Below are 23,438 nucleotides of genomic sequence, written 5' to 3'. Positions count from 1 at the left end.
CAATTCATCTTTATGCCATATTCATACATCAACTGAGAGCTGCTGCAGCAATTCACCGCTGCAACAACCTTCCATTACCAACTGCAGTAGGGGGCAGTGTGGTGCGCAATTCAGTGCATCACACAGCTCCTCCCCTTTTTATTTGTACTAACTTTATATGAAATGTACAAAACATGCACTTAATTCATGGCAATGTACAGCAGTGCGATGCTTTGCTGTGCATTGCCATGCTATTCAGATTAGTGTACTGCAATAAAATGGGGCTCATTCACACTAGTGCATTGATCTTCATTTTAGCACAGCTATAAAATGCAGGTCAATGCAAGGACACCTATAAAACAATTGTGTTATGTGTCCTGTTCACACTACAGCTCTGTGTTGACCTGCATTGTGTTGTGTTGCCATAAACTGCAACATGTATGCATTTGAACGCAACACAGGTCAACATATGTAAAACGCAGGCCAATGCAGCACAGTGCACATAAAGAAAAAGTTTGTTCTGTGATTTATTTTGTGACACACAGGATGGGATGTTACAGAAAATCTGCAAAATGCATATCAGTTTAATGTGTGCTACAACGAGCGTCAATGCACATCAAAACACGCATGCACAATGCAAGTCAATGCACGTTAAAATGTGTTTAACATAGATGGAAATGTACATCCATTTTCCCTGCATTTTATCGCTGGCCAGTGTCAATTCAACTTATGCTATACGCATATGGTCGCATTCACCTGTGCAGCATCAACAGCTGCCCATAGACATGAATGAAGGCGGCTGTGTTCTCACTGCATGGGCAAATGTGCCCATGTACACGAAGCCTAAATTGTCTGACTCCTTCATGGTAACTTCTAATTGGTTGCTATGGCTTAGTGCACTGAAGAATTACCTTTTAGGAACAAGCACTGAATATTGTCCTAGATTTCATAGATCAGTGCCTAAGGCCAGGTTCACACGGTTTGCAGTATTTATGTTGAACATAACCCAACTGTACACACTGCAACGCAATGTGCATGGCAATCTTGAAAAAAGGGTCAGGTGCGGTTTCGACTGCACTGGGGGAGTGTTTTGTATCCCATTCAAAATGATTGAGCTGCCTTAAATTGTTACTAAACCCACAGTAACCCCAACAGTAAGTTCAGTTTGTACATGCAGTAAAGAAGCTTGTTATTCTCACTGTGGAACCTAAGAGGTTAATCCTCCACATTGCTGTTTGATCCTGTCTTCTCTGATCCTCCCCTTCTTCTACTGTCTCCAATTCATCTGCTGATAGTACAGAGCTCTAGGAGTCACTCTGCACATGCTCAGCTTAGTGCGTATTGCTAGAGAGTTTTTTTTTTTTTGGGCACAGTGATCAGCACAGGGCCAATCAGCGCTGTCCAGACAGAGGGTCAGGGGTTAAGCAGCCTAATAGGACAGTCAGAAGAGAATGGAAACTCTTCCTACAAGATTAACCAGTGCTCTGCTGGACACTGATAGAAGTCATAAGACTGCTTTAACTGCTGATGAGAAAAGGTATTTGGTAGTTTATATTTACTGAAATAAAAGCATTTCCATGTTGCGTGTACTGTGGGAGACCAGATATAGTGAATGCAGGGTCCTGGGTTTAGTAACACTTTAATACACCGCACTTTAGAGCATGACGTAATGTGCATTAACAAGTGGGACAAGTGTGAACCCAGCTATGATCTCACTAGCTGTAAGTGAAGCCACTTTAATAAGTATTCTTTGAACTCCTGTAACGGAGTCTTGTTCTGAGCCTGGACAACTCTCACATCTTTTCAATCATTTGTCCGATGGAAAGTGATTATCAGCAGTAATCCCAGGTGCTTCTCTTGCTCAGCAGTCACCAAGGCAGCTGACTTGCATCCTGAAAGTGCTGTTCTTTCCTTACCACTATTTTTAAATAGGCTAATGTTATGCATCTTACAGGACGCAGCACACAGGCTTCACATCACTTCACATTTATAGTGACAATATATCTACAGCATTCTTATTTATTACACTTCAGCATTTTCTTGGATTTTTATAAGAACTCATTCTGCAAAGTTCTTAAATTAAAAGAAAACAAAAAAACTTCTTACTTCTTAAAAATATAGAGCTACGAAATGTGGGGTTTTAAAGGTGCAAAAGTACAACAAAGAACATGTATTAAAAAGATTTTAATAACTTTTATTAGTCACTATATAAAGAATATGGATGGATACAATACTGTTGAAAACAATAATGAAAGCTTGGCTGTATTACTGCGGTTTGGAGAAGTATAATTTCCCTACATGTTTCGCCCAACAAGGGCTTCCTCAGGGGAAGAAGTATTTCAACCACAGTGCAGTCTACAATATATATAATATAAATATGCAGCGCTGTATCAAATAAACCCTTAGATAATGTGTTATGACACGAAACGCATCAGGGTGTTGCCCTTGCCGTATCTGACGTCACGCCGACGAGGCTACACGTGAGCCCGTCGGCCATCTTGGAATTCCCTCACCACGAGCTGTCAATGCACATCTACTGCAGGCTAGTGCCGAACTGTGATATGACAGCCAGCCTTTCATGTCAGTTCTACTGACATTGCATGCTATTTGCAGACTTAACCCTTTGCATGCCTGGCTTACATTTATTCCTATGAATGCCTCTGGATTTTTTAACATTTTGTGCTGGATTACTTTTTAATAAATATATTACACTATCAGTATACCCCCCTCTTTTTGTGGTCTCAATCATTTGAGCCATTTTAAGGTGGAGCAGTGCTTTCTATTCCAAGCGAAGCGAGGTTTAAATTGGATCCTCACCACCACTCTTCCTGGATTCTGTTTGCTGAGTCGATCTATCCTGAGGTTGTGGAGTGCAGTCCAGTCTGTACAAACCAGTGGAGCCCCCTTCCTCTTCAGGTGACGACCTGATTCCTGCTGACCAATGATGTCCCTCGCTTGGATATAATACTATTATGCGCACTTAGCTTGCGCTTCTGGTAAGTGCAAGCATACCTCTTTCCCTTACCCACAAGAATCACTGGCACTGGAGTTACTGAATTATCTACACTCAGCATTTACTCACCTTTTCACTGGACTTTACTTGTATCTCTAGTCCAGCAATGGGCAAACTACGTATACGGCCCGGCGGACCTTTTAATCCGGCCCACGGAGCGTGATAAAAAAAAAAACAGCCAGGGCAGGCAAACATTGGCTGTCAGAATGTGTGTAGGCGGGGCAGCGTGACGAACGTGAGGGGAGCTAGGCTCCTCTCACAGTCCGCCCTGAAGACCGGAACGGCGTGGGAACACGACGAGAGGAACGCGCGGAGCAAAGGTAAGTGAATTGACACAGGGGGGACTTGGCTTACTACTTGGGGGGGAATAGTACTATGGGGGATGAAATACTATATGAGGAATGAATTAATATGGGGGATGAATTAATATGGGGAATGAATTACTATAGGGGGGATGAATTACTATAGGGGGGATGAATTACTATATGGGGGATGAATTACTATGGGGGATGAATTACTATGGGGGATGAATTACTATATGGGGGATTAATTACTATGCTTACTATGGGGGAATATTCATTCATCTACTCTTGGTCCGGCCCTCGGGTCCAATATATGAACCCATTGCGGCCCTCAAGTCAAAAAGTTTGCCCACCCCTGCTCTAGTCACTTCTTTGATCTAGATCTAGGGAAATTATACTTCTCCAAACCGCAGTAATACAGCCAAGCTTTCATCATTGTTTTCAACAGTATTGTATCCATCGATATTTTTTATATAGTGACTAATAAAAGTTGTTAAAATCTTTTTAATGCATGTTCTTTGTTGTACTTTGCACCTTTAAAATCTCACATTTCTTAGCTCTATATTTTCAATTACAGGGATGTGGTTCTATTTGCATATTGTGTCACCCACTTGTCATTTTCTTTAACTTCTTACTTCTTAGGTATATATACGTCTTTCAGGGTATATAGTGTATAGGTGAATAATTTAATTCTTTGGTGATGATTTTATGGACATTGAGAGAATGGTACTGCTCACCTTACTGTATGAATTCAAGGGATGTGATGCTACTTTGTTAAACTTTCAGCTCCCCTAAATTCATTGCAGACATAAAAGACACAACATAATACAGATCTACCTTCATTAATAAATCAATACATTTATTTTTTGTGTAAAGTGGAACTTTAATCAGAAAATTAGGTCCTGTTAGATCACTTCAGACAGCCCCCTTTTACAGGTATAGCTACACTAAACATTAAAAATAAGTTCCTATACTGTTTAAAGTCCAGTAATACACTGTCTCATCTTGCTCTGCACATGCTCAGTTGCTCTCTATTCTCTGCCACTGTGCTAAAAATGTAGAGGCCGATCTGCTGACAGCCTAAAGATTTACTGCTGCTCAGGGGCTCCGGGCTTCAGCAAAATGGCAGTCTCCACCAATAAGAAACAGGAACACACCACACCATGACATCACGCCGCCGGAGCAACGTGGAGCTCCGGCGGCCATCTTACTACACCAGACGGTCAGTCCTTACAGATCACTGTCTGCAACTATTCATTTTGTGTTTTTACCTTGATGCATCACAATAAAGCTTCTTACAAATTACTACACTATGGAAGTATCCTTGTCATCCCCTGGGGGAGTACTTTAGTCCACAGACACGTTCCCTGGACGGATTACTACTACATAGTGGAACCCAGCTCACCCAGAGGGATACCACCTACCAGGAGCACATAGGGGGACCCCTAGTGGAAGAGGACCACCAGCCTCATACCAAACAGAGGGAGGACCACCCACTATCAGATGACATCTGGATTTTTTATACACAAAAGCGCATTTAATATGCGTGTCCGGTGAGTGCGCATTGCCTTATCACTACCACATGGATACCAGACTTCTATGTCACCTGAGCACTTTTATCTTTATATTGAATTCCTGGACTATTTCTTCGTTTTTGAACTTTTATTTATTTATATATATAGAATTTACTAAGGATCATTCTTCATTCCAATACATATATTTGTTTTTAATATCGAGCGCTGCACTTAATATATACATTGTTGTTTTTAGGGTGATATTGGTACCTTTTTTGTGCATAGCAGCTTGTTACTTGTATACTTAGGCGCTTGTACTACTTTCCGCATGAATTTAGAAGCTGATTGGCTACCATACACATCTGCAACAGATTTTGCACTCTTCAGTTTTAGTAAATCTACCTTAATATCTTCACTCTGCTTGTCTGCTGCTTCTGTTTTGCAGTAGAATGTAAAAGATGGCATGAGATTAGAGACAGCCAAGAAATTATTTTACGTCCTTTCTTTCTTTGCCACCTTTTTGACACTTTCATTTTTATTACAAATAAACTTACTCTTTCAAGTGGAAAATCAATAGTTTATGTATTGAGAGGTCTGCCAAGTTTCTATGTAGCCATAAGCTTTCTTGACAGCTTCCAATATAATCCATAGTTTTTTATTTTTTAATTGATTTTATGACTATTTCATATAATTGATCAGAACAATTTAGAAGTGATTACATATAGGATTTTACAGTACTAGTTGTGTCCTTTGTTCTTCTATCTATAGTTTGATTGCTGAACTCCGCTTGTGAATGTGAAGTTAGCTTTACATTTTCCCCTTACCTATTTTCCAATAAACCTTTGTTTTCCATAATGAATATTGTTGACAACACATTCTGTAAATTTGTGTCTTCACTCTCTTACAAAAAAAACAAACAAAATAAAAACAAGGCGTCCATTTATTTATAGGGACATTCATGTGCATGTAAAGCCAAAATGTTTATTTTAGTTTTGTATTCAGTGGTGAGGGGTTAGAACCCCTGTTGGGTTTTTATTGCTGTATGTGTCAGTGTTATGGAGACACTCTCTAATGATCTGTCCTAATGACTGGTGTCACTGGGACTGAAAGCAAGGGAGAAACCAAATTTGTTGCAGCCAGAAAAAAATAGAGAGGAATGCTGTCAATGGGAAGCACAGTGGATAGATAGATAGCACTTCCACCTGGCAGTACTAGGGTCGTGGGTTCAAATCCCAACCACGGCACCACCTGCCTGGAGTTTGCATGTTCTCCCTCTGCCTGCGTGGATTTCCTCCAGATACTCCAGTTTCCTCCCACACTCCAAAGACATGCTGGTAGGTTAATTGGCTCCTGTCTAAATTGGCCCTAGTATATGTATGAATGTGAATTAGGGACCTTAGATCGTACGCCCCTTGAGGGTTAGGGACTGATGTGAATGTACAATATATATGTAAAGTGCTATATAAATTGATGGTTCTATATAAGTACATATAATAGATAAATAATGGGAACACTTGTCCTGGTGACAGCTGCCTAAGAGTGCATTTCCATCACTTTAGAGAGATTTTCTTGCACTTCTTGTTGTGTCTACAGGAAGTGAAGGAAAATCTCCCCAAAGAGGCACAGATGGATACAAAAGAAAGTGTAGGCAGATGCAGCCTGTTTTCTCCACTGTACGTGGCTCTCAACCTGAGTGGTACCACAGCCTGGAGTGGAAGCCAAGAGAAGTTTCTCTATGGTTTTCTGGGTCAATGGAGCAGTGTTCTGGTGGAATACTCTACAAGCATTTGACCCTTGGTGTCCATCTTGGGTCAGCAGGGTCTGTATACTGTAAGTCCCTGTCTATGTGCATTTCCTGAGTGGCTAGTATAGGGAAAGAAACCCCCCTCCTAGGGAGAGTAACTAGCAGTAGTGAAGGTTCCTGACAAGGAGGGAAAGGATAGGGACTTGCTAACCTAGAAGAAGTTTCCCCTTTTGAGACTGGACAGGTCAAGCTGCACTTCTCCCTCTAGAACAGACACGGTCGGCACCTCTCCTCAGCCATATTTGATTGCATTGACCTGTGGTTTATTTCCCTAGTGGCGCTTTCTCTTACCAGGGTGTTTGTAATGTTGGCATTCTATTCAATACAAGCTCTAAGTTTTACTGCAACTGGACTGTATTTACTGCTCGCACCACCTCCCCACAAATCCACAAACCCAACAGCGGCTTTCACCATTGTCTACTTCATGCAAAATAAAATGAACATTTTTGGCTTCAGTTTTACTGTAAGCATTCTGTCCACTGAAAGTGATACTTCAGTCACAGATTGATGCTGCTGATTTGATTCACTAACCACCTTCTTACATCTAATAGGCATTCCATAGGTAGGATCTCCCTACCACAGTTCTCAGCATTGTCCATCCATAATAAAAAAGCCCAAACTTGCCAAGACATTATTTACTCTATGCTGTAATGGACCAGCACCTACAGTAAAAATGATAGAAAGTCAAGACACAAAGAGGCGGAATTTGTAAAAAATGGAGCAGCCATAATCTGGAGCAGCTGTTCATGGCAACCAAGCTGATTAGTTTCCTTCCAGATTCTTTCTGCTCCAATTTTGATAAATTCCCATCAAAATGTACAAACTGTAGTTACTTTTTTTCGTGTGACCAAATGTTGGTTGATGAGGGAGACAGGGATGGCAGTGTCAAATAATTTTTATAGCTGTACAAATTACCTCAAGCTATTTTGCACACCTCAGACAATTTCCCTTTATACTATTTTAATAGCTAGATGATAATGAATTATTTTATTGACTTTATAAGGTGAGGCACATGAGGCAGGGTAGAGGTTTATTTTAAATTGTTGCATACGTAAATAGGTTATGAATCCTAATTACCACATTTTGCCAGTTCTCCAGGGAATAGGATGCAACTTACCCCTGCTAGGGCCTAGGGAAGGTAGAGTTGCATATACCCCCCTTCCCCAACCCCCAATACCTTCAGCACTACATGTGTAAAAATTTCACATTACTAATGAGAATCTTCACTGTTTTCATTCAGCACAAGGTTGCTGTTTTAAAACCATTTGCTTACTGGGAACCTGGCTTCATAAAGACTTGTATCAGTCCAGCAGGGGGGCTGCAGGCTTCTGCCCCACAGTTATGGCTCCATATGATTGGTGCAAAAAGAAGAAACCATGTAACTGGTGCAAAAGAAGTAGACCAGTTGGCATTCATGATCTGCAGACTGACCCTGTGTCTTTGGGTCTTGATCCAAGCATTTTTATGGTCATCTATAGTCCTTATTTGCCTTGCTGGCACTCTATTGCATGCATAGCTGCCAACTGTTCCAGATTTCCACTCACAGGCTTTACAGATCAGTAATGGGAAACTTTTAAATACTGATCACCATAATAACTTTTTTTTAAATGCCAATTCAATCTGTGCTGTTGAAATTATGTTCATTATGTTTAAATGTACTACTTTGGGGCTTGTGGCCAGACTCAAAAGCAAGTCATATACATTCGGGATCAGGCACATTTTAAGTGCTTAGATAAAAATTGCTTTTGAGGTGCATGTATCATACATTTAGAGGAGGAAGATCTGTTCAAACAAAGCAGATTATGACATGCTGAGTAATTAAAAATGCAGAGCATTGCATGGCAAAAGCTACATTAAACACAAATGAAACTTACTTGATAGGGTTCATGTTAAGGGCCAGATCACACATGAATGCAGTCCATGTTCCTGTGTGAATCTTGTGCGATTCAGTGTGGTGCACCTTTCAGCCTATCCATTTGAATCGGTTGAAATCATACTGGATCACATCAAAAGTAGTGCATGCACTATTTTTCAAAAACATACTGCACCAGATTGGATGGTACTGCGGTACCATGTGATCTGGTGCAGGCAAATTTACTATTTTTGCCTAAACATACCCAGAATGATCTGCAGCGGCCTCTGTTGTTTGCTTTCTTCCTGCACCACATATTCACCCTCTCCTGGCCATGCAGGTGAGGGACAAAGGTAGATTGGAGACAATGAGTAGACGAGCCTCACAGGCTCCATGGGTCAAGGGGTGCACCTTTGTTGGGTTATGCTTAGGGCATTAATTGCTTTTAATCTAGCCTTGACTTTAACCCTGAGAAGTAGGTGCTCACTTTAAGCAAAAGACTCTGTAACTTAATAAAAATCCTGAACAGCTTTGCCTACAAAAGAGGAATCATAATAATCACCATTTGGTGGGTGGTTAGTTGTGTTCTTCAACAGCTATGGTGGATAAAGATTTTTCAGCATCCTTCACACTTTCAGGAGTGTCAGATGTCTGTGTCCCCTTCTGCACTCTGTGGTTGCATCTGATCAACTAGGTCACTACAGGAGACATTAGTAATGTCTGGTAGGAAAGGCCATAGTGCACCTGGGGGGGGGGGGGGGGGGGTGGGTGGTGTAACAGTCATTGGACATGTCAAAAGAATCAGTAGATCCTGAGACAAGCAGCTGTAAAAGTCAAGCTTGGCAACTCACTCTCCTGCCTCCTAAGCATTTCTGCTGGTCAACGAGGACACCCATTACATTGGAACAGCTTTTGTCAACCAGGGTGCCCAGACACCCTGGGGGTGCCTTTAGGCCTTTTCAGGGGTGCCTTGGCAATATGCTTAAAAACTGCCCAAAATTGTATACAAGCCAGCAAGTGGATCAAGCCTGCCTTTTGGTTACACAAAGCAATAGGTTTTCATTGCGCACTTTTACAACCTGCCAGCTGCAGGCATCCTAACAACCAATTATATCATTAGTTGATAAGGAGGATGTCGAGTGCCTGCACACCATCCTTGTTTTCCCTACCCTGCCCCTCTTTATCAGCAGTGGGGTCACAGTAGCTGAGTGAGGGAGAGAACCTGAGGGAGAAACACTGGAATACTAGTCAGTACCAGTTTGCAAAGGAATATTTGCTGTGGAAGAATAAATCACCTCTAACGTTGGGTGTCCTACGTGTGTGGATGTTGCTGCATTATGTAAAACTATTAGAATAGTTTTTACATGTTAGGATGGGGTGCCTTGAGATTGTATATAATTTCAAAGGGTATCTTGACTGAAAAAGGTTGAGAAACAATGCATTAGAGGACCAAAGGGTAGGTGGAATGGGTAGGGCCACTCTGAAATGGTACCACAAAAGTCAAGATTTTTAGGTAACTTCAGCATCTTTGGGTGATGAAGCTACAAAACCTTTTTCAACGCAGTTTCCAATAACTGAGATAACCTGTAATTATATATTTTTATTCATTATATGCTCAGTTGAAGTGCTCAGGGTTTGCCCAAAATCTCTGTAACTGATTCTCAACAATATTTATTGGGACAATTCAGCCAAAACAGAAAATGAAACCTTAAAATGTTATTAAACCTGTGTACCAATAAATAAAATGAAGAAGCATAATTCACATACCTGATCAATTGATGTTTAGCTTTAGCCTCAGTTCCCTTGTTTCTGAACTAAAAAAAACACACATATGAGACTACATACACACCATCGTGTGAGGCTGGTGTGAATTGCAGTGGCAGGAATCTTCTGATTCCTGCTGCTGCTGTGAGCGGCTAGGTACTGCCACCAGCCCTGCTCAATATAGTGACAGGTCGCCAGCCAGCAATTACTTGCGGTGATCACCACTGGAAGCACACAAAGTACACCAAACAGCGTTCACTGCAGGTAATAGCTGGCTGTGCAGAGAGCTGTGAATAGTTGTGGCTGCCGGTGACCTGTCATTATCGTGAATGGGGCTGGTGGCTGCACCTATTTACTTAGAACAACAGCAGGAATCAGCAGATTCCTGCTGCTGCAATTTGCACTGGCCTACATTGCTGGTTTAAATGTAGTCTAAGATCCTCCTAATCAGGGCTTTTTTTCAGCCAGAATGTGGGGGAACACAATTCCGGCGCCTCCAGCACTGAATGTATGTAATGGCAATAGGTGCTGGAATGTGCTGGAGGGCCCATTGATGCTGGCTCCTGGGGGATCTATTGTCACTGGAGGGGATCTATTGTTGAAGGAGGGGACCTTTGTTGCAGGAGAGGGTAATGTTGCTTGGAGGTATCTACTGTTGAGGGAGGGGTTTCTTGTTTCTAGATACTGGAAGGTCTAATAATGCTGTCTAGTAGAAGATCTATTGTTGCTGACGGGGATCTATTGTTCCTTGGGGTTGATCTGTTGTTGCTGGGGGGGGTGTTTTATTGCAGAAGGTCCGTTGTTGCTGGGGCAATCTACTGTTGCTGGTGGAGGATCAATTGTTGCTGGGGAGATCTATTGTTGGTGGTGGCGGGGGGGGCTATTGTTGTAGACTGCAGAGGATCTGCTTTTCTTGGTATCATTAACAAATTCCATGCAAATTACTTAACAATACAAAATGATACTTGGTTCTGTTTTCTATAAAAGGGGCAGTACTGGGAGGTGAATGGTGGGGTGGAATGACTGGACATTTTATTTATTATACCTGCACCTATTATTTGACAAAAAAAGACCTTCTTCTAACAACATTGGAACCTATAGGGTGGCTGTCATGACTCTAACGGTAGCTCTATAGGTCCACAGGTTGGGGTTCCACAGGGCGCGGGGTCTAAGCCCCAGTCTGCTTGTTCACCAGAGCCCCTGATGGTGGGGATGGACTTGGAGCAGGCTGAGACCAGGTCGCGGCCCCCAGGTATGCCCAGCTGTGGTAGAGGAGACCGCTAGTGTCACATACTTTAGTAGTGAGCCTGACGTTAAGAGGCAGAGCAGACCAGAGCAGCAGGCAGAAGGATAGTCGGGTCACAGGCCAGGTTCAGCAACAGGAGGTCAGAATGATCAGGAGCAGGCAGAAGAATATCCAGAGAAAAGCCAGGGGTCAGGGCAGGAGAAGGTCAAACGGTAGTCAGGAGCAGGCTGGGTTTGGCACCAAGAAACAACTCAGAGTCAGGAATCACAGGCAAAGAAATAAGACCATACGGCAATTTGGATCCTGCAGTGGCCCGTTTAAATGCGCCGACAGGCGCGCCAGGGTCCTAGTGCCCGCCTGCCTGTATGCCTTGTAAAGATCCTGCGCATGCGCAGATTCGTGCACAGCAACGATCTTCCCTGACAGTGGCTAAGTTGTCTTAGGCCATCCTTAAACATGGGTAGCACTACCCCCGCAGAAGCCCCTTGGTTGACCGGGCTCTTGATTGTTTGTCATATCTTAGTGAATAACCTCAACCCCCCTGAGACACCGGGCTGAATGAAAATCGCTGCAAGCACTTATAATAGCACAAGTATAGATACCTTTAACTCGGCTGTAAATTAGTACCAGGAAATAGACACAATACCGTTTAGTGGTAAATGAACTCAATGTATTGGTACAGGTTAGAGTAAATGGTGGTACAAGCATAAACAAGCAAATAGAGGGTAAATTCAGACACAGTCTGCTAGACATTATAATCACTATACCAAAGTAACGTAGAATAGAGCTGTGTACCCCTAGACTAAAATCCACTCATAAATCAGCAAAGTCAGTGACTGAACTGTGTGTATAAACAATAACTGTAGTATAGATAAGAATAGGATAACTGGTTTAGAGTGCATTGTAAGAGAATGTGCAAGTAAACTCCTACTTACAAGCTGTAGAACAATTAAAAGCATTCAAAAAGACCGCTTCCCGGATGGCCGACAGCACGATGACATCAGAGGGAGGCTCCGCCCGACACGTTTCATCATCAAAAGACGTATTCTAGGTAGCCCCCTCTGACGTCATCGCACTGTCATCCATCTTGGAAGCTGTCTTTTTGAATGCTTTTAAGTGTTCTACAGCTTGTAAGTAGGATTTTATTTGCGCAAATAAAGGAGTTTGATATGTATTACACTAAGAGAGGCATGTTCTTTCTTTCATGACCTTTTTTGGCACCGTTTTTCGAGTTCACATTTGGGTTTGGAGGTTTGGAAGATCCCTGTTCTGGGTATGGCATGAAGAACCTGCTAATATCTCACATTGCAATGCTGGTTGAGACCCCCTATAATTAAGGGGACTCTGTCTGGTAAACCTCCATTTAATTATTTGGTGGTGGTACACACCTTGGTGAATATCTGAAGGAAGACTACCCATACGGCACCTACAACATCGATTTACAGCATTATCACTGATTGTGGAGTCTTTTTCCTTCTATGGACTTTATTATATGTTTACATGGACAATATGTCACTGTTTTGTTGATTTGATCAGATTACAGAGTTTTCCTATCTATACATGTGATAGTGAAATATCCACAGTATTATTTATTTATTTGTTTTGATTGCCTTTCATAGGTATGAGGGTCTTCATAGCACATATGCATTGATAACACTCATGCACTGCAATTCAGGTGTAGCGTTGCCGCCTCATGCTTTTAAAACCAAACACATTAATTACACAGGTTCTGTGGCTGATTAAGGTGGTAATTAACATGAGGGGTGATCAAAGGGTTAACTGTGTGCAGGTAGTGTTTTACTAGGGGGCGGTGTCTGTGTGCTTCACTATAATCACACTGCTTTGGATGGCTGTGCTGTGCACCGTCATCCAGAGCAGTGTGCCCAAGCTGACAGGGAGGAGGACTGTTAGTAAACAAAACAGTCCTCCTCCCCATCAGAGATCTTCATAAATGACCGGGTGAGTAATTACTGGCTGGGACCCAGTGATTGACAGCCACGTCCATGAATGGCGGCGCGTGTAGGGTGCACGCCCCCTACCCGGAAATGAACAGTTCTCCTCCCTGTCAGCTCGTGCACACTGCTTTGGATGGCTGTGCTCAACACAGCCATGCACAGCAGTATGCTTACAGTGAAGCACACAGACACAGCCCCAGTAAAACAGCACACAGTTAACCCTTTGATCGCCCCTCATGTTAACCCCTTCCTGCCCAGTGCCATTATTACAGTGTCAGTGCTTTTTATTAGCACTGATCATTGTATAAGTATCACTGGGGATGTCAGTGATACCAAGTCAGTTCCCCCCAGTGTCAGAATCTCCGCCGCAGTCCCGCTATAAGTCGCTGATCGCCGCCATTACTAGTCAAAATAAAAAAAAAAAAAAAAAATCCCAGTATGTATGCCACCATTTGTAAACTCTATAACTTTCACATAAACCAATTAATTTACATGTATTGGGATTTTTTTTTAGCAAAGACACGTAGCAGAATACATTTTAGTCTAAATTTATGACGAAATTTGATTTTTAATTTTTTTTTACTGAACATGTTTAATAGCAAAAAGTAAAAAATATTGTTATTTTCTTTTTTTTTTCTTTTTTTTTTTAGCGCAAGAAATAAAAACCACACAGGCGATCAAATACCACTGAAAGAAAGCTCAATTCATGGGAAAAAAGGACATAAATTTCATTTGGGTGCAACATTGCATGACCGCGCAATTGCCAGTCAAAATAACGCAGCGCCATAACGCAAAAAATGGCCTGGTCAGGAAGGGGGGTAAATCCTCAGGAGGGCAAGTGGTTAAATCTGCCTCAGAACCTGTGTAATCAATATGTGTTCGGTTTTAAAGGGATGAGGTGGCAACTCTATTCAGGGGCAGATTTAAAAAAGGGTCCTGCACCTTTCTGATGCGGATGCGATACAATTTGAGCCATATAAAATGTATGGCTCAAATCAAACCACACAGACATTTGCATGTAATTTGCACAGGAATCCGGTGCCCTGCCCCACAAATATTTTTTTAAATGATTCTCAGTAATTGTATCTTCTTCAATCCGGGAATACTTTATTCCAACAAATAAATCCTTGCTAGTTGTTGTCAATCTATAATTTCATATTAAACAAATCCTTTTGCCATAAACAAAGATGGCGACCCTGCTCTCCCTACGTGTACGTTTCCTATCACCTGACTCGTAAAATTCTGAGCTGGGAAGAACAGCTTCTAAAACCCTTTTTTTTTTCAATTATCTTTATTGACATGAAGCACCCATGTAGCTGTTCGTGTTCTCGTTACCACGGATACGGGCGGAAGTATTCCCCGGCCGGCCTGTCACCAGCACACACACTTCCTGTTTTTGTGACCTTAACCTTGCATGTGGAGCGGAGGGATTGCAGACAGTCATGACTCTGGTTACCGATGCCTTTGTGTCGCAGATAGCAGGTAACAGTGATCTGTCCCCTTCTCCTATGATGGGCAGGTGTGTAGTTAGGGACATTTGTCGTAGGACTGATCACACAGAGCTCAGGTTAGATACAGACCTGTCCCTGTAATATTCTATAGAAAGCTCCAGAATGGGAATATTCAGGCTCTCATGATTAGAATTGTGTGTGAGTTCAATGAAGTTGAATAATCTCCTCTCTGAATTTAGCTAGAGATCACATAATATCAGTGACTGTCCCTCCACTGCCTTACCTCTCCTGATGTCTACCAGCCCCTGAGTGTGCATAGCAGCTTGTGATCTCATGATCATAGAGTGAATGTGAGGCTTTATGTACACAGGAGATACATGAACTCTGAGTGCTCTCAGTTTAGGTAAAGGATCATATTCTTTAAAATAGCAAACACATACTTACCTGGTTTTACACAGAGCGTCCCCGATCCTCTTCTTGGGTCCCCCACCGGTGCTCCTGACTCCCCCCCCCCCCCCCGCTGAGTACCCCGTAGCAAGCCGCTTGCTCTGGGGCACTCATTCATTCTCGCTCCATAGCCAGCTCTGTGGGTCCATAGACACACAGAGTGCAGCTGGACCCTGCCCCCTCCTCACTGGCTGTGATTGACAGCAGCAGGAACCAATGGCTCCCACTGCTGCCTCTTTGTCCAGTGAGGAGGGCGATGCTGCTCTCGTGCACAGCACTGGATTGAGATCCAGCTCAGGTAAGTACATGGGGGGGAGCTGCACATAGAAGGTTTTTAACCTTAATACAGAGAATGCAATAAAGTAAAAAAACTCTTTAGCTTTAGAACCACTTTAAAAAAAAAAGAAAAAGAAAAGGGGGTCCCCTGCAGGTCTAAGACATAATGTGTACCACATACTAGCACATTATGACACACTTGTCTGCACATGTAGTCATAGAGCACATCGCTGTCACTGATCCCCCGGCACTTTCCATCTTCACCTGGTCTTCATTCTGGGTTGTAAGGCTCTGGCCGTTTCAATGGCCGGGGCCACAATGACGTCACTCCTGCGCGTGCACACAGGAGCCCTGGCCGCGGCCCGGTGCTCTGCTTTCATGTGCATACTGTGTTCCCTGAATGCAGAGCGTCCCTGCACATGCGCGGGTGACATCACTATAGCTGATGTGAATATCTCCTAAACAGTGCACATTTATTAGATATTCATTGTAACTACAGATAAACCGGACTGTAAGCTTACCCGTAGGTACAAGTGAATAGAAGGGACTTTACTAACACTTTAATGTGTGATGAATAAAGTGTAAATATACGGGGAAGGTTTCACAGTTATGTAAATTGAAGACTGAAAACCCCAGTGCTTGTGTAAGCCCATTCAGGATTGCTTCTCATTAACCACCTCCCGCCTGCCATATAAGGAAATGATGGGAGTGCGGCGGTTCTCTCGTTCTGGGAGGACGTCATATGACATCCTCCCACTCTAACCGTGCGTGCGCGCCAATCGGTGGTGCGCTGTGTCCTTGGCCCTGGGGTACAAGTGAGTATTTTGGGGTGATGAGTGTGTGAGGCCCCTGTGCCCCAAAAGCCACACCAGCAGCTCTCCACTCAGTGTATGACATAGGTGGACAGAAGGGCATGCTGCTACCTGTACCGCTTTGTGTTACTTACTCCTGACCCTCTACTCTGCTTTACCTAATACTGACATCTGAACTCGGCACTGTTTCCTCCTGATCCCAATTGTATGTTACCCCTGCACTCTGCATTACTTACTACCGACCACTGAACTCTGTGTTACTCCTGACCCATGCACTGTGCATTATCTACTACTGAGCTCGGTGCTGCTTACTACTGACCTCTGAAAGCCACCCTACTTACAAAAGACCCCTGCACTCTGCATTACTTAATATTGACCTCTGAAATCTGTGTTACTCCTGACCCTTAAATGGTGCATTACTTACTGCTGAACTTTGTGTTACTTACTACTGTCCTCTGAACTCCTTACTACAGACCCCTGAACTCTACATTACTTACTCCTATTCTCTGCACCCCGTGTTACATAATACTCACCCCTGCACTCTGATTTACATAATACTGATCTAAAACTCTGGGCTATTTATTCCTGACACCTGAGCTTGGTGTTACTTCTGATCCCTGTACTCTATGTAACTTACTACTGACCCCTGCACTCTGTTACTTACTTCTGACCCTTTCTCTGTCTTGTTTATTACTGAACTCTGTTGTACTTAAAACTGAATTTTGCCCTACTTACTACAGACTCCTGCACTCTGCATTACTTACTACTAAAAAAAACCCACACTGCTTCCTGGTTATCTTTGATTTTTTTTTTATATTTGTGCTCAAGTAGATCTCTACCTCCCCGTAGCTTCATAGCCCTGTCTTAAATCTAAAGGAGAAGCAGTGGTAGTGACCACTGTCTGGTCCAGAGCTTTTGAGATAAGCAAACCCAACCCTAAGGCTTTGTACATCCTCTTCGTTTCTCAGGATGGACTTGGGACTGGCCATGGTGGATTTGGAAATTTAGAAACTGTTAGTATGTTTTAGGATATGAAATGAAACTGGAGATCCCAAAGGAAATCTGTTTACCTTTGGGCCCTTTCACATGGATGCTCTTTTGTCAGCTTAAGGGCCCTTTCACACTGATATGCTTTTGATGTGCTCCTGTTGACTTACAGTGGAAGGTGCCTTTTTGGTGCACTTTTGAAAAAATGCACCAAGCATGCAGGACTCTTCAAAGTGCTGGGCACCTGAAGTGTGAACAGTTACATAGGATTTAACGAGGAACAGTTTTCATGCACTTCTGTCGTCCTGGAAAAACGCGGCAAAGGTGCACCAGTGTGAAAGAGGCCTTAAAATTGAAAAGTAAACCTTGATATGCATATCTTGAGCATCTCCTATCTTCTCGGTGCTCCACATTTCTTTTACCTCTGCATTGCTGTATGGCTCCAGGCCCCCCCCCCCCGCCCCACTCTTTTTTGTGGGTAATCTGGTGATTCTTGAATGTTCTTGCTTGTAAGCGGATTCTTGCTGACATTTACATATGGAAAGCCAGGACTAAGCGGTTTCTCCCAGCCACCAGTGAGCTTCAACCTTGCTTTGGAAGCCTGCAAACAATTGTTAAGTGAAAACGGGGAAATGACACAGCACAGACTTTAGGCCAGGCCTGAATTAAAGTGGCCATAGGGCAGGCTGGGCATTTTCACAGTGGGCTGGGGCTGCATGTCCTAACAAGAGCTGGTGGGGCCAAAGCAGCTGCACCTTGTGCCTGCTGTGCTCATCTATCCTCTCCGTGTCTCTTGGAGCTGGGGGGCAGAAACTAGCGGTCAGCTGACCCGTGAAGGGGGAGGAGCTGGAGGAGGTTTCCACTTTGAGCAGACCCCCATCTCCTGATCTTGGGATAGGTGTCATTGCTGTGCTGCCACAGACACGTGGATGGAGCCGGACCCTGGAGAGAAAGTGACTGCCAGTGATGACTGATCCCTTCTCCACCCAGCACTGCCACTGACTCAACCCAATCCCCCTCACCACCGTTGCACCTCATCCCATCCCCCCACTAGCACTGCCACTCATCCCATCCCCCCACCAGCACTGCCACTCATCCCATCCCCCACCAGCACTGCCACTCAACCCATCCCAACTACCCACCATCACTGCCACTCATCCCATCCCCCCATCAGCACTGCTACTCATCTGATCCCACCCGACCCCCCAGCACTACCATTTATGACACCCCCCACCTGCACTGCTACTCATCCCATCCCCCCCACCTGCACTGCTACTCATCCCATCCCCCCCACCTGCACTGCTACTCATCCCATCCCCCCCACCTGCACTGCTACTCATCCCATCCCCCCCGCCTGCACTGCTACTCATCCCATCCTCCCTGCCAGCACTGCTACTCATCCCATCCCCCCACCTGCACTGCTACTCATCCCATCCCCCCCACCTGCACTGCCACTCATCCCATCCACCCCCGCCTGCACTGCCACTCAGCTGATCCCATCCGACCCCCCCTCCCCCCCTCCTCAGCACTACCACTCATGACACCTCCGCGCCTGCACTGCTACTTATCCCATCCCCCCCCCCTCCTGCACTGCCACTCATCCCATCCCCCCCCCCCCTGCCTGCACTGCCACTTATCCCATCCCCCCCCCCCCTGCCTGCACTGCCACTTATCCCATCCCCCCCCACCTGCACTGCCACTCATCCCCCCCCCCCACCTGCACTGCCACTCATCCCATCCCCCCGCCTGCACTGCCGCACATCCCACCCCCCCCCCCCCCCGCCTGCACTGCCGCTCATCCCATCCCCCCCACCTGCACTGCCACTCATCCCATCCCCCCCACCTGCACTGCCACTCATTCCATCCACCTCCGCCTGCACTGCCACTCATCTGATCCCACCTGACCCCCCCCAGCACTACCACTCATGACACCTCCCCACCTGCACTGCCACTCATCCCATCCCCCCGCCTGCACTGCCACTCATCCCATCCCCCCGCCTGCACTGCCACTCATCCCATCCCCCCGCCTGCACTGCCACTCATCCCATCCCCCCGCCTGCACTGCCACACATCCCATCCCCCCGCCTGCACTGCCACTCATCCCATCCCCCCGCCTGCACTGCCACTCATCCCATCCCCCCGCCTGCACTGCCACTCATCCCATCCCCCCCCGCCTGCACTGCCACTCATCCCATCCTCCCCCTCCTGCACTGCCACTCATCCCATGCCGCCCCGCCTGCACTGCCACTCATCCCATGCCCCCTCGCCTGCACTGCCACTCATCCCATCCACCCCCGCCTGCACTGCCACTCATCCCATCCCCCCCCCGCCTGCACTGCCACTCATCCCATCCCCCCCCCAGCCTGCACTGCCACTCATCCCATCCCCCCCCCCCGCCTGCACTGCCACTCATCCCATGCCCCCTCGCCTGCACTGCCACTCATCCCATCCACCCCCGCCTGCACTGCCACTCATCCCATCCCCCCCCCGCCTGCACTGCCACTCATCCCATCCCCCCCCCAGCCTGCACTGCCACTCATCCCATCCCCCCCCCCCCCGCCTGCACTGCCACTCATCCCATCCCCCCCCGTCTGCACTGCCACTCATTCCGTCCCCGTCAGCACTGCCACTTATCCCATCTGCCCCACTAGCACTGCCACTCATCCCATCCCCCTCCCCTTCACCAGCACTGCAAATCATCCACCCCCCCCCCCCTTCACCAACACTGCCACTCATCCCACCCTGCAGAGAGGTCCAAGAGTAAGAGTATGGAATAGTGACCATTGGTTTTAGCGGTTGGTAAGTCGTTTGTGAGTTTTAGGAGAGCTGTTTCTGTGGAGTGTTGTGGGCGAAATCCAGACTGAAGGGGATCGAGAAGGTTATTCTCAATAAGGTGGCAGCTCAGCCAGTTGCAGACTAGACATTCAAAGAGTTTGGAGGCAAAAAGGAGTAAGGAGATGGGTCTTAGGTTGCTAAGATTGGTGGGGTATAGTGAGGCCTTTTTAAGTATGGGGGTGACTAGCGCATGTTTTAGAGAGTTGGGGAAGATGCCAGTAGAAAGGGAAAGATTGAAGATATGAGTTAAAGAATAAAGGATAGAGCCAGAGGGTGATTGTAGTATTTGCGAGGGAACAGGGTCCAGGGGACAGGTAGTTAAGTGGGTTTTGGAAAAACATTTACCAACCTCCTCTATAGTAGCTGGGTTAAACAAGAGAGTATAGATTGTGCAGGTTGGCAAGGAGTGTTGGGTGAGGGAGATATCTACAGTGGAGCGTCATGAATTGTATCAGTCTTATTTTTGAAGTGATTAGTGATCTCTTGGGCAGTAAATGAGTTAGTGGGTGCAGGTAAAGAAGCACAAAGTAGAGGGTGAAAGGTAGAAAAGAGTTGACGGGGATTACGTGAGAGGATGTTAATGAGAGTGATAAAATAGGTCTGTTTGGCAGGGTGGAGACAAGAATTGTATTTTTGAAGGGCAGATTTATATTGGTTGAAGTCTTGCTGGGTCTTAGTCTTACGCCATAAATGCTTAAGAGCACTGCTACATTTTTTTGAGGCATCTGGTATTGTCTGTTTGCCAGGGCTGTAGTGGTCAGGGCCTAATTCTGTGTGTAGTGAGGGGAGCCAATGTGTCCATGGTGGATGACCGTGTACTGTTGTATACAGAAGTGGCCAGGTTGGGGCAGGACATGGCTGAGATTTTGTCATAGAGACAATCTGTTGCTGAAAAAAGAAGAGGAGGGTTAAGATAGCGAAGGTTTCTATGAGTAACTGTTCGGTAGTTGGAAGACGAAGAGGTTGCCAAGGAAAGAGAGAAGCTAATAAGGGAGTAATCAGAGAGAGGAAAAGGAAAGTTGGTGAGGTTGCAAGGAGTGCATAGGTAGGAGAATACAAGGTCAAGGCAGTTACCATTAGAGGGAGTAGAAACATGTGTCCATTGTTTTAGGTCAAAAGAAGTGGTTGAGCTCAGAAGTTTAGAGGTAGCAGGAGTGTTGAGAATAACAGGGATGTTGAAGTCACCAAGAATGATTGTGGGAATTTCAGAAGAGAGAAAGTAAGGCAGCCAGGCAGAGAAGTCATCAAGGAAGCTTGATACCGGTCCAGGAGGCCGATAGGTCACAGCAATTCTTAAAGAAACTGGAGAGAATAGATGAATAGAGTGAACTTCAAATGAGGAACACTTCTTCTGACCATTTGAGGTGCTGTCTGGATTATGGTTTATTATGTGGAATACACGGAGCTCAGATTAAAGTGTATTTAACTCAAAAGCAAAAATGCTGTATATTATGGTTTAGCAGTCCTCAGATATGGACTATATGTGCATCATTTTTTAAAGACTTTTCCCCTGTGTTTCAATTTTGAACACTGATCTGCAGTTATACCAATGAAGTGGGGGTGATTTACTAAAGGAGTGGAACATGTTCATTTTCAAAGTCAATATTGAGTTTGCAAAGATAATTGGGACATGCTACCGATTTTGCCAAATAACTTTGGCCCTTGAACTATACAGGCACCATCAGATGGGAGGTCAATCAGTCACAGCTCATAGAACCCCTAGAAACCTCTGGGGGAACCCTAGCTGGGAATGGCTGCACTAAACTAAATTCATTTTTTATTTGTTTAACCTCAATTACTGATATAAGTGAAAATGTTGTATTCCTTTAGTAAATCAAGGTCAATCTATAGTGTAAATTGCTGCGTAATTGTGTCTTTAATCTTGCCTGCTAAACTATGTATAGCTTACATGTTTGTCTTTCATACTGATCTCAAGGTTAGTGAGGGAGTCAACAGTAGGAGTCAAAAAATTGGTTGCTCAAAAAAATAAGGAATACTTTGCTTGTAGGCAGGCAGAGCAGGCTTGTACCCAATAATTGCACACCAAACTGATATTCTAGCTGGGATACCATGAAGAAAATTATATAAGAACTCTGCTAAATCATGTATGGTTTTGTACTGGCTCCATAACAGAGCTCAAAAAGAAAACAACTGCTTGGTCTCTGAAAAAAACTTTAATGTGGTTGTAAACCCTTTACTTACAGTAAAGTATTACTATGTGACAACTTAATAACAGGTGATACGTATAGGAGTGACCCTGAAGTATATCAAATAACCGTCCAATTGAAATGCGCATATATATATATATATATATCAAAATAAAGTGACAAGGTGGTTGAAATTCCAGGGATATTATGCCGAGTGACTGTGACAGTTCCAAATGGACAGTAAAATGTGTGAAACCTCTATATCCCAGTGTGAACTAATAATCCGGTGATAAGCGACAAATGGTAAGATTGCACACTCACCGGAAGCGCAATCTTAATGCGCATTGATAAAATGAATCAACCAGAGGTCTCCTTTAGGGTACTGCCTGGTACAAGATCCCCTCTTCTGTAGATCTGGGTGTTAAAGATGTCAGTCGGAGGGCCCCTTTAATGGGTAGTCTGCAATAGGGTCTGGTCTTAGGCTTCCCTCCTCTGGTCCGGATAGATCACCTGGGGTCCTGGGGTGGGGTTTAATTGCTCGGTGCAGAGCAAGAAATATAGATGCCCATAGTGTAGTATGCAGTAGTATTTATTTGAGTATTAAAATAGAGCATTAAAAAACATACACAGGGTATCTGTAAATAATGAAGCAGCATGCAGGCTGCTGAATACACTGACCAGCTGGTTTGGCAAGATGGCCGCCGGACCTCCGTGATCTGGCGGCGTGACATTAATGGCGTACAAAGGCTCCTCCTAGATGCGTTTCGTATCAACATACGTCCTCGATAGGGGTGTTGCCATGTAACCACCCCTATCCAGGTAACCATGGCAACACCCCTAACGAGGACGTATGTTGATACGAAACGCGTCTAGGAGGAGCCTTTGTACGCCATTGATGTCACACCGCCAGATCACGGAGGTCCAGTGGCCATCTTGCCAAACCAGCTGGTCGGTGTATTCAGCAGCCTGCATGCTGCTTCATTATTTACAGATACCCTGTGTATGTTTTTTAATGCTCTATTTTAATACTTATTCAAATACTATTGCATACTAC

General features: G+C 44.7%; 1 protein-coding gene across 2 annotated transcripts in view; it reads left to right on the top strand.

Moving 5' to 3' along the window:
* MTX2 (metaxin 2) overlaps positions 1-23,438 on the top strand; it is a 269,812-nt gene that overhangs the window by 141,659 nt on the left and 104,715 nt on the right. Inside the window, exon 1 of one of the 2 annotated variants that reach the window (XM_089690456.1) lies at positions 14,765-14,911. The exons of the other annotated variant lie outside the window; for it this stretch is intronic. Coding sequence (XP_089546582.1) covers positions 14,872-14,911 — 40 coding nt within the window. The 5' untranslated portion in view covers positions 14,765-14,871. Of the gene's footprint in view, positions 1-14,764; positions 14,912-23,438 lie in introns of those variants that run through there. 2 annotated transcript variants of the gene reach the window in all.

This window comes from Staurois parvus, unplaced genomic scaffold, assembly GCF_062004578.1.
Source record: "Staurois parvus isolate SC_StPar_1 unplaced genomic scaffold, SC_StPar_1.0 ptg000530l, whole genome shotgun sequence".
NCBI lineage: Eukaryota > Metazoa > Chordata > Amphibia > Anura > Ranidae > Staurois > Staurois parvus.
The sequence above is the reverse complement of the archived record's forward strand: the minus strand, read 5'-3'. Positions and strand labels throughout refer to the sequence as shown.